This window comes from Gymnoscopelus microlampas, assembly GCF_963454915.1.
Source record: "Gymnoscopelus microlampas genome assembly, chromosome: 14".
NCBI lineage: Eukaryota > Metazoa > Chordata > Actinopteri > Myctophiformes > Myctophidae > Gymnoscopelus > Gymnoscopelus microlampas.
Window position 1 is genome coordinate 28,401,672 of NC_139951.1, and position 10,969 is coordinate 28,412,640.

Here is a 10,969-nt window from a genome sequence, read left to right on the forward strand (position 1 = left end):
GATGTTTGGAGGGCCCTTAGCTACAGTCAAATTAGCATTCCTTGCTAGCCATGCTATGCCATATATAACGAAAACGAAGCGTTCCTTGCGTCGACTGGTTCAATTACCTGAAGACCTCCGTGAAGGGTGTCGTGCTGTGAGTTAGATGTTAAGACTTAAGACAGAGAAAACGAAATAATCTGCAAAATGGCTAAATCCTACTTTGCGTTGTCAAGGCTCCCTTGTGAGGAAAAAGCGTCTCTTCTAGTTACCCCTGACAACTGATCTGGAGGAGGAGCTACGGAAATGACCGAGGAGGACCCGAAGATGTTCGTTTACAAACCGAGAATGGTTCAACAGAAGGCAAAAAAAAAAAATCATTTTAATGTTTTAATTGCACCCTAAAGCAGTGGTTCTCAACCTGTTCAGGCCGTGATCCCCCCAAATAATCATATTTGAACTTGGGACCCCCACCCTGACAAGCTCTAGGTGTTGAGGCATTCAATTTAGTTTGACTGGATCCACAGATAAATATTGTGAAAATAGCAGATCTACAAGCTCAGAGGCGTTGTGAGCTTGTAGATTGGGTACTTTAACAACGTTTGCCTCTTTCTTATTTTATTTGACAATTTGGCCAATGTTTGACCAGTTTGTATAGTATAGTTTGATGATTACGTTTGATGCAGTAATTGTCCCTTTTTTCGGTATTAAAAAGGTCTTAAAGGTCCTTAAATTGTCACTTCACTGTCATGTGGGGACCCCCCTGGGGATCCAAACCCACAGGTTGAGAACCACTGCACTAAAGCGCCATTGTGTAAGATAAAGTGCAAAGAAAAATCACCTGTGGGTTGCCATCAATTTCACCCAGTTTAGCCAATTAAAAAAAAACACCTTACATTTCATAATTATCTCTTGGTAAATTTAGAAAATCTTGGCAAGCTTTCCTAGATTATAAACAGGCAATGAGATGACAATGATCAGCATTAGGTTTGGTTTCCCCACCAATTTGAGAAATGACAAAGCAGTACTGACGCCACTCTTGCATGAAGGTAATTAATAATGTACTTACTAGCAACATAAAGTTTACAAGTTAGTGAAGTTACCACGTTACCTTGTGATTTAATGGTGGTACGAAAAAAAACACACACAAGTGAGCCTATCATCAAAAATATTGTATTGTTCAGTAACAGACATTACCCAATGTTCCAGTTATATCACCTGGGATGAGTAACATTTGTAGTGTGCGTGCGTGCGTGCGTGTGTGTTCACAGGATGTCCTTTGTAAACAAACGACTACAGTGCAGAGATTTTCCCGTACAGGAAATGGTAAAAAAAAAGGAAAAAAGGACATCCTCAATATATACATTTTATTTTAGGATAACAGCATCCTCTTGAAATGTTTCATCTGAGAGATGTGGGTTACATCATGATGTGTGTACACACATATGTGGGTATTTGTGATATTCATGCACATGCCCACACACACATTTACATGCACAAATCAGTTGTCAAATAGGAATGAAGTTATTGAAGTTATCAAAACTTGCTCACGCATGAACATAGATCAAACAGTCTCACGCGAACACGCATACATACGAGCACACCCCCCCCCCTCCCCTGGTTGGTCACATGTTCCAGGATATATTATATGAATTGAGTGGGCCAGCACCTGCGGCCACCAGCTCTTAAGCTGAAAGGACATCCTTCAGTGTCAGGATCATGTCCATCCGGCTGGCCCCTCTGCCAGCTAACGTCCGGTGGGGTGGCATTCATCCTCCTTAATCCACTACTCCAGTCCCCAGGTTCCATGAGAACCAGGACCATGGCTACTGTCCACTAGTCAAACCGAATCTGCCCTGCATTTATGAGACTTACCTCTTGTGCATGTATTTATTTATTTTCCCACTGAATACGCTTGTCCTTTATACTCATCACTACTGCATGCCCAGTGCTTGTGGATTTAGCGGTTTCTGCTGCAGGCCCAGTGCTTGTGGATCTGGATGTTTAAGTTCATCCTGACTGCAGGCGGTCCTTGTGGATCCAGCTCTTTATGCTCATCATGACTGCAGGCCCAGTGCTTGTGGATCTAGCTGTGTCTTTAGGCTCTTATCAAGCAGTACCAGGCTCTGCACAGCCAAACTCCTGCAGTCTCCATCAGCATCCCCTTCGGCCACATCTGTGAATTATACAACAAATACAAGTTTACTGGCAGCACTCCTCACTGTTCAACCATAGACACGTACACGTAAATACCACGTTGGCTGCTGCCGTTCATTGGAATGATGTGTGGCCGCCATACTGATCCAGGCAAGCCGTGCCTCCTATTGTATGTGCAGTGTATGTCTATGGAAGCAGGAGGTCTCTCCACAATCAACATCATCATAACTCACTGAATTGTCAAGCAATTTTGAATCAACCGTGGTATGGTTTATTACAGATGCTATGACATTTTCGCTTTCAAAGTGCTTATGTATTCCTATCAGTTAGATGTATCTAAACTGGAAGTGGGATATTTAAATATCAAGAAACATCACACAACGTTGTACTATTGCCTCGTCAAACAATGCAATTTCTATCCTTGGAGGGTAGAAAAAAGTTTTTATGATGATCAGCCAATCACGTCACATAGACTGTATAGTACAGGACATCCTGGATCCTCATCTATTTCCCAGCAATGGTCTCCCCAGCTGTGCATGGCTGTGGGCTGTCCATGTATACGTGTGTGTGTGTGTGTGTGTGTGTGTGTGTGCGTGTGCGTGTTTCAAGGGTGGAAGGGACATCCCTGACTGACGCACACAAACTGCAGGTGCAACCTCAGGCCTAGGCCCACTTAAAGATATGTATAACCGTGGTTGTATCTTTTCCTTACTAGGAATAACCAGGGGATAATCACCCTATACTCCGATTAACGCCCCAAATTATAATGTCACATGATGTGAGGTTTTTAGCTCTGAAACACAGATTCTATATAGACATTTTTATAACAGTGGGACAGAATAGTTGTTAATATGACTGTTCATATAATTTCACCGCCATGTTGTTACCTGCCAGCCAAGATCTTGTCTCAAACAGCTGATCACTGAGCTGCATCAGCAGATGTTGACTGGGCATGCTCAAAAATACGGAGCAGACAGCAAACAGGACGCCCCGTCTCACAACCCTGTGACAAAGTTTATAGGTTAGCCAGAACCGAGTTGGCAAAACGTACAGTACTCTAATTACTGATTTGTTTGTTGTTATATCCGTGTATGTTCATTCATTCATGCTTTGTTAATGTGTCCGTTATTCAAGGATGATTATTATAAACTTCCATCCAACAAGCTCTGAATTGTCAGCAAAAAGCAGACCTTTAATGGTAACGTATTTCAGAGCCACGGTGAAAATTCACAAGATCACAACAGACACAACAAAATCAAGACTTCTTCCAGCACATCTAGATGCAAACACACACAGAGTACACAATTATGCACCAAACTTACTGGTCAGCATGGAAGCGCACCGTCCACACAAAGTCCAAAAGGGCACGACCCATCTGAGTGGCTACCTGCAAGTAAACAGGACAAATTCACGTGTCTTGTCCACACAGTATCTCGAGTCACAGACCCCCATGGTTTTATGAAGTCAGGAGGGGGTTCATGCAACTCAAGGCCTTTGGACAGGGCTCCCTCGAAAAAGAGATGTTGTATCTCCACCAGAATTATCAGAGTAAATAAATGTCTAATAAAAAACTCGAGGCCTACCGGTGCATTGACAGCGAGATGCATAAGGAGGCCCAAGGTGTGGATCAGCCTCCCCAGTACTAGGTGGTCACTGCCTAGCAGGTCAAAGGTCACCTGAGGCCTGTCAGACAAGTACAGTATTACATTTCAGTGATGGACCACAGGTGCTTTAGAATGAATCACATGACAAAACAAATCATGATGGAAATATGTGGGGGTATTTTATATTTGTCTGAAAGACACTCACCTGTCATAATTTTTTAGCAGAGGAAAGAAGAAGTGGCCAGCCACGGGTGCGTACCGGTTTGGGGTGACCGTGGCTGGAGGACATGTGACACCCTGTGGTGACAAAACAGAATTACTCAAGTTCTTGTCAGTAAGCATTCACTCAAATACTCGATTAACCAATAGCTGCTGAAAATTGTTAATGTATGGTCTGGCCAAATATGAAAAATGGATAACAAAAATCTAAATGTAAATAAATAAAATGGCTAGCTATCAAGGACACCCACATCTAAATTATCATTAGGTCTATATTGAGTACCTTACTAAGACGCTTTGTCTTGCTTTGAATCCGCCTTTCAACTACTTGGCGCCAATGGACAGGGTTGTCTCCGGGATACGGGTTCAAATCGGTTATGGGGTTAATTTCCTTTGGCAGACCGCCCTTATCAGTGATTGGCCGAGAGAGCTCCTGCGCTGCCATAGCTAGGACCTGGTGCAAAGAAAGAAAATCACAGTTTCTATTACTTACTGTATATGACATATTAACAATCAATTAGTCAGGTTAGTTACAATACTCCTGATGGGCGGCACGTTAGATATGATCACATCAGTGCTATTACCACTTGTGACTTAAGGATAGCTGGTGGCCATAAAAAGGCAGAGAGATGCCATTTTGATCTCACCTCCAAGATGTCCAGTCGCTGCCGGAGACTGTAGTTCATAGAGTAAAACTCAGTGGTCAGATACTGAGTCACCTTTTTGGAGACAAAGCACATTATATCATTTCAGTGGTAAAATCAAGGGTAATACATATATTTTTTCATGCTAATTAAAAGATCTGAATTCCAACGGGAGTGCTGTTGGTATGTGGATCTTTATTCGATTTTGTCGGATATTCTTTCAGCACCATCTGCGCCATTTGTTTATTCTTCCTTTGTGCTTTTTACCCCCTCTTTTCTCCCCAATTTAGTCGCTATGCCAATTAATTCCTGTTGCATCATACTGACTGACCTGCCCGTGAGGAGTCCCCACAGGGAGGCAGGAGGACGTTATAGCCTTCGTCCTACTCCTCCCACACCAACACTCCCTGCTGACAGGCACCGTACAGCCCGTAGAAAAAACGTGCAGTGATCTCACCCTCCCCGCCTGGCTTCCCTCCCTCGAACACAGGCCAATTGTGTTCGTATAGACATTCGAGAAAGCCGGATTCAAACCCACAACCAACATTTATGTTTATTCTTGCTTTTTCTTACAGGGACACAGTCTGTCACTGTGAGGGCCACCATCGTAGACTGTCTGATACTCAGGAAGCCAACTGTGTTGAATTTATCCTCCATGTGCAGTAGCACCTTGGTCAGCTGGACACTGATCTGAATGCAGACAGAGTTACATAATGTGTGAGCAGTCATCTAAAATGACGGTATTCCTAAATTATTTCATGTTTGCTCAGTTAGAAAAAAAAGGTTTTAATTGCAAACTAGAAAATCAATGACCTAATGCTTGGTATCTATGTACAGCTGTTTGATATTGATATTGAATATGTATTGAAATGGAAATTAAATTAACATGCAGAAAAGCAAATCCCATCTGTTAATGCTCAATGAAAAGTGATAACAAATGAATTCAGTTAAAATAAAAATTGGTACTGAATTTAATGTTTTTGAAACAGACAACATACTTTTGCAGATACCAGATGGCTCAGCAGTCAGCACTGTTATTCTGCTGTTGACTCACCTCTTTGGTTGTGGAGATGTTTTTCCTCACCAGGCCCTCTGCAACTCTCAGACTGAGCTCCACTCGCACTGAGTCCTGAGAGGAGATTAAGGCTGGATGGATTGACAGATAAGATACCAGAGGGATTGGTCAAAGGTCAGAGAGTGTACAACGATCATGAATGCATCCCACATCTCAGCTGAAATTGTACAGCAGACAGTTAATTTCCTGAACGATAAATAACAGAACCAAATTAATCTCAACCCACTAGTGACAAGACCATTCATTGTTCAGTACTAATTCAACAAGCAAAAGCAGGACATATAATGGCTCCATGTGTATATATACTGTATAAATAGTGTGGCATCTGGTCCGGCCATACCTTCCAGACAGTCTCGGAGGTAGCGAGGTGGGGATGATTGGTTCATCTCCTGATCACCAGACATGTCATATGGGGTGAGCTCATCATCACTGGAAGGGAAAACAACATGGGGTTTAAAACCGAATCTCTCCATTAGTAGCCTACATACAAAAATAGTTCAAATCCATCAACATGAAATATAATGAGTGTCATGTGTTGCAAAGCTGATGTGACAGCTCACTGTTACCTATCCAGATCTGAGTCTGGGTGAACGTTTGGTGGCCCGGGTGCTGCTGTAGCTTTGGGTGGTAACTCTTGCGGCAGCAAAGTCAGCCCATTAGCCTGTTGATGATCCTTTACTCTGTGGACACCATGAAGATACAGTACATGAGTAAGGTAATTAAAGTGGTGGTGGTGGTGGGGGCAGATTACTCAATTTAGTCAACACTGACCCATTGACAGACTGAGGTTCTGGCTCAGGTTCCTCTTCAACCAACGGAGTCACCATCAACGAAAGCAACTCCTGGGATTCCTCATCTTGTTCATACTACAAAACAGCACAACCATAACCATGTAGGCATTCCTAAAATACACATACTGGAAAATAACAATGCATGCATAGGGATTTGTATGCAATTGTTGTGCTTTGGGTACTTCCAAAAACGGCATATTTAAATCCTCAAAACACTTTAAGGTCCAAGGAACCAATGTAATTTTCTAATGAGTTTAGTCTGTTTGCACGGCGATAAAACACCTTAAGATTCTACCTCAAATTTGAGCTTGGCGGTTCCGCTGATGTCCATGCGGGAGCTAAGGCATTCTCCCACCACCATGCCCATACGTCTGATGCGCACCACACTGCTGTCCAGATGACACTGCATGCCACCCAGCATGCACTGGAGGAGCTCTGAGAGCACACAAGAATAACATCGCGGGCTTGAACATTTAGAGCATAGTGATCACACAGTTTGAGGGTCATCATCCCACCATGTTCAAGTAGGGGCATCAAACAGCCAGGGATATTCTAAAGTTGTCATTGACTCTTTCTTTATCCTTGAGAAATCGAATTAAACAACAAACATTAAGGTAATAAAAGAAAACTCAACGGTACGATAAACTATTATTTAATCATCATTATATGGTTATCATTGCAGAGACAGTTTTCTATCATGGTACTGGGATCTAGCACATTTCTATGGTGATAAAAATATATTGAGCTTATACTGATCTAGTGAGTGAGTTGAGTCAGACGTGCTGAGCGTTGCACCTGTGCGGAGGTCCTGGAGTTCAGTGTCACTCAGCAGTCCTACACACAGCAGTAAGGCCCTGCTGACATACAGCTGCTGCTCCACAGGCGTGTGTCTCACTGCGCTGGCGTTGGCCCAGGCCTGGCATAGTGACCGTAGGACCTGAATAGCAAACAAACACAAACTTGAATGTCAAAATAAATTGGTGACACTATGGGTGACACCAATAACACAATATAAAATAGTGTAGATAGGTCATAGATGCCATACTTCTGTGTTCACGGCCACCTGTTTTGCTTAGTCTACTCTATACGATGATGCTTATTGTTATGGATAGCATTCATGGTATCCATAACATGGATTGATTACTTCCTCTCCCGAAATATTTGATGCAGAACCACAGCATTACTATGAATAGAAATGTTCTTTGTATACTTTTCTATTTCTATGGTTGTAACTATGCTATGTTGTAATCGAACCAAGTTGTTGGGCCAAGTTTGCTTTTTTGCACGAAAGTAACCGTTGGGAAAATGACAAAAAAATGTTAAAGTTAAATCATACATGTACAATTGACGATGAAATGCCGCTAGCCTGCTGAACTCACCTGTATCAGCAGTGGCCGTCGCTCCCTGTCCGCTGCCATGTAACCCATAAGTGTTCTCAAGACCCCAGTCTGAGGGAGCGAAAGAATGCAACTGAATGGTACAAAAGCTAATCTAGGTACAGTAAGCGTGGGCAGACTAATAGTACAACTTCTCACTCACCTCATACTTGTATTGCAGCAGCAGCATTTTATGAGTGATGACAAACTGGGCCTTTTTATTCTTCAACACCAGGTTCCCCATGATCCTGCCCAGGGCACCAGGCCTTGAAAAACAGGACAACACAAAGATTGGTATCTACAGCAGAGACCAGACAGTTGTGTAAAGCTCTCTTTCGGTTCCTTTTCTGTGATTAATAAGCCATGTATATGATTTTTTTCGTGTACTTTATACAGTGTCATGCAATGACTCCTTTTGTCATGTTTTGATATCTTTACCAAGCACATTTTTTTTCCCAATCTGCTATTTTTTAAACAGTTACAAGTTTTATTTTTACATTTACGGCTATAACGACATGTCCAAAACTGGGATGCCAGGGTGTAAGTGGGTTAACTGCTTACCCCTTGACGGCCTGAACAAGCCCAGTGACCACGCTCTCCAGCCATCGCTCTGGAACGTTCTCCAGCAGCTTCCAGCAAACCCTCTGCCACACCATGTCTGACTGTGTGCAGAATGAGAGGCGAGGAGCCATCACATCAAACACCAACTCTGTAAAGGCAGAAAACACATATACTGTAGTAGCCTATAATTTGCTACGGTCTCTAAAACAATAGACAATGACTGCACAGAAAGGGAAAAAAGTACAATACATGTTAGAACCACATGCAATTTGTATTTGATGTAGACCGCTTGCAAAGTGCAAACATAATTCAACTCACCACTATGTCCCTGAACACATACTTTTCCAAGTGTCTGTGCCACAAAGACCAATGAACAATCTTTTCCCTCTGTAAAAAAATAAAATAATAATGTAGATACGAGGAGAAGCATGAAATGATTATGTGACATCACTGAAAAAACGTGAAAAGAGCTCATCAACCAGGCCCTGACCTCTGAGTGCCTGGCAGATCCTCTCCAGGGTGGTGAGGACCTCTGCGGCCAGCAGTGGATAGTACTGCTTGGGGAGAAACAGGGTCTTGTTGTTAGCATGGAGCCTGTTGGCTGTGAGGTCTGGTAGAGCCACCAGGCGTCCCAGAAGGATCTCTCTGAACTGGGGGGAATCCGAGGGGCCTGCCCCCTGACAGTAAGACCATAGCAAGGCAGCGAGGCGACCGCTCTGGAGGAAGGCCTCAGTGACGTTGACCAGGCAGTCCAGTCCAGCACTAGGACTGCAATGGAGAGACATTGCCGGTGAAATGAGTGAACAGACAAATAATAACGTGCAGTAAATGTGAATCAGTAACCATGCACATTTACACATCCTCATTTTTTCACACTGACAGCCGATATTTGTAATAATCACATTTTCAAAAAGAAATTCTATTCAGCTGCAATGACAACTTTGTTGACCCCACTGTTTCAAAGAATGGCATCCTATAGTACAGAGGTCTTCAACAGGGGGTCCGGGACCCCTAGGGGGTCACTACTACAGGGGGTCCGCCAAATATTTGTGTGATTTGATTTTTTTTTTTTTACCTTAACCACTTGAACCTTATCATCCCTTTTCTGAGGAGAACTTTAGCCAAAAATAGCCAATCTACAAGCAAAGAGGTATAGTTTAGAGAGAAGACCAAGTAAAAAGAAAAAAAGTTGAATCTGAAACACAATCTTAAACAGAGGGGGTCCCTGCTTCATCTCTCTCTCAGATAGGGGGTCCTTGGCCTAAAAACGTTGAAGACCCCTGCTATAGTATAACTGATCTCGTTCAAGCAGTTATTTCACAGCGTGTTCCTAGTGCTCCTTCTGAAGTGCATACCTTAGCATTCCTACACCCTCCATCAACACCAATAAAGACTGCTCCGGAGGACCTCGGAGGAACAAGCCGTCCCATAACTCAGTGCGCTGGGCTACCGTGAGCGTTGGGAACCAATCGGCGTGGATGTTGCTGACGAGACATTGAAGCGTTTGGGTGTAGTGTGCGTTTGTGAACTCTGATCGTTGAGCCGAGGTGGTTTCTCCCTCTGGTCGGTCATCCAGGTAACTGCTGAGTGCCCGAAGAGCGGCCAACACTTCTCTACTGTCTGTAGAAGTCGAGAGGGTCCGGACATACTGGCCCACCGCCAGACGAACACCTGGATCTGGGCTGGCGCCTGCGGGCTGCATGGCTGAACACAAGAACACAAGAATAATGAAGCCTGTAGCAAGCTATGATGTCATCGATTGATCCGTCTATTTCAGTGGTTTTCAACCTTTTTCATATCAAGGTCCATTATTTATTCAGCATTTGAGCCACGGATTTCACCATTTGATGAGATTTAGACTCTCAGACTCAAAACTTAAAATATTTTGTCCACAATTCCATGTTGTATTGATGTTGGTACCATAGGAGAGATCAAAATAACAATTCTTCTACATTCTCTAATTGTGTAGATTCTTGTAAATTAAGTAATGCAGATGTTTAACAATAATTTAACTCTTGAGAGCATAAATTAAAACGGGTCCATTTGGTTTCATTTTACACTCTCAAGAGTTAAAGATCTATAAGGGTCCATTTGGTTACCATTGCAACTCTCCATCATTTAGCTGGGGATCACCTGGAACCTCCTCAAGGTTGATTCATTGCATACTTTATTAACAGTTTGCAAAGACAAGCACAGGAAGTACAGTTCAATACAATATAAAAACAATATAATAAACCCAAAAAAATAACTATGGCTCGTTTCCATTGGGTTCCTTTGTACTCAATTCATCGAAACTGGTGGTCCCCGGACCACTGGTCTATTAGCCATGGTTCACATGACGCTTGACAGTCATGTTTCAGGGCTACTGTCTATTTGCTTTGTCGTGTCAACTACAATGACCAGGTGTCAACTATCGATTTCTAGGAATAATAAAGAGTTAGCTACCTGTATATGATGAAGAACTGTTATGTTTCAGCACGAATATAAAGTAACAGAGCTGGTGTAAGTAAGATATAAGTCACAATAACTTTCCAACCATTACAATGTGTTTAGGTTCCCACGT

At 42.8% G+C, this 10,969-nt stretch overlaps 2 protein-coding genes across 3 annotated transcripts in view; both read right to left on the bottom strand.

The window, feature by feature from the left end:
- The window catches only part of ift140 (intraflagellar transport 140 homolog (Chlamydomonas)), a 46,295-nt gene extending 46,088 nt beyond the window's left edge, over positions 1 to 207 (bottom strand). The window contains exon 1 of the mRNA XM_084078541.1: positions 108 to 207. The gene's annotated coding sequence lies outside the window, so the exon portion shown is untranslated. The remainder of the gene's footprint in view (positions 1 to 107) is intronic.
- A 1,017-nt stretch (positions 208 to 1,224) lies between these two features.
- On the bottom strand, positions 1,225 to 10,969 carry telo2 (TEL2, telomere maintenance 2, homolog). 2 transcript variants are annotated; one of them, XM_084078984.1, is made up of 21 exons: positions 10,852 to 10,969; positions 9,762 to 10,110; positions 8,897 to 9,174; positions 8,725 to 8,793; positions 8,407 to 8,554; positions 8,009 to 8,111; positions 7,849 to 7,917; positions 7,265 to 7,406; positions 6,765 to 6,904; positions 6,450 to 6,544; positions 6,245 to 6,358; positions 6,019 to 6,107; positions 5,658 to 5,749; positions 5,177 to 5,293; positions 4,607 to 4,678; positions 4,243 to 4,413; positions 3,946 to 4,037; positions 3,720 to 3,819; positions 3,459 to 3,523; positions 3,024 to 3,139; positions 1,225 to 2,155 (listed from the first exon to the last, which is right to left on the bottom strand). In XM_084078984.1, the coding sequence occupies exons 2-21, from the start codon at positions 10,106 to 10,108 to the stop codon at positions 2,037 to 2,039; spliced, it is 2,538 nt and encodes an 845-aa protein (XP_083935110.1). In that variant the 5' UTR covers positions 10,109 to 10,110; positions 10,852 to 10,969; the 3' UTR covers positions 1,225 to 2,036. The 2 variants fall into 2 exon arrangements, 1 of the variants encoding a protein (XP_083935110.1); XR_014602303.1 differs by lacking the exons at positions 1,225 to 2,155; positions 3,024 to 3,139 and having other exon boundaries at positions 3,498 to 3,523; positions 4,248 to 4,413.

Coding starts and splice junctions, on each gene's coding strand:
- telo2 (XM_084078984.1), bottom strand. CDS start 10,108: ATGCAGCCCGCAGGCGCCAGCCCAGATCCAGGTGTTCGTCTGGCGGTG. Junction 7,407..7,848: donor GACGGCCACTGCTGATACAG/GTGAGTTCAGCA, acceptor TTTGCTATTCAG/GTCCTACGGTCACTATGCCA. Junction 4,679..5,176: donor CAGTGACAGACTGTGTCCCT/GTAAGAAAAAGC, acceptor GTCTCCAAAAAG/GTGACTCAGTATCTGACCAC.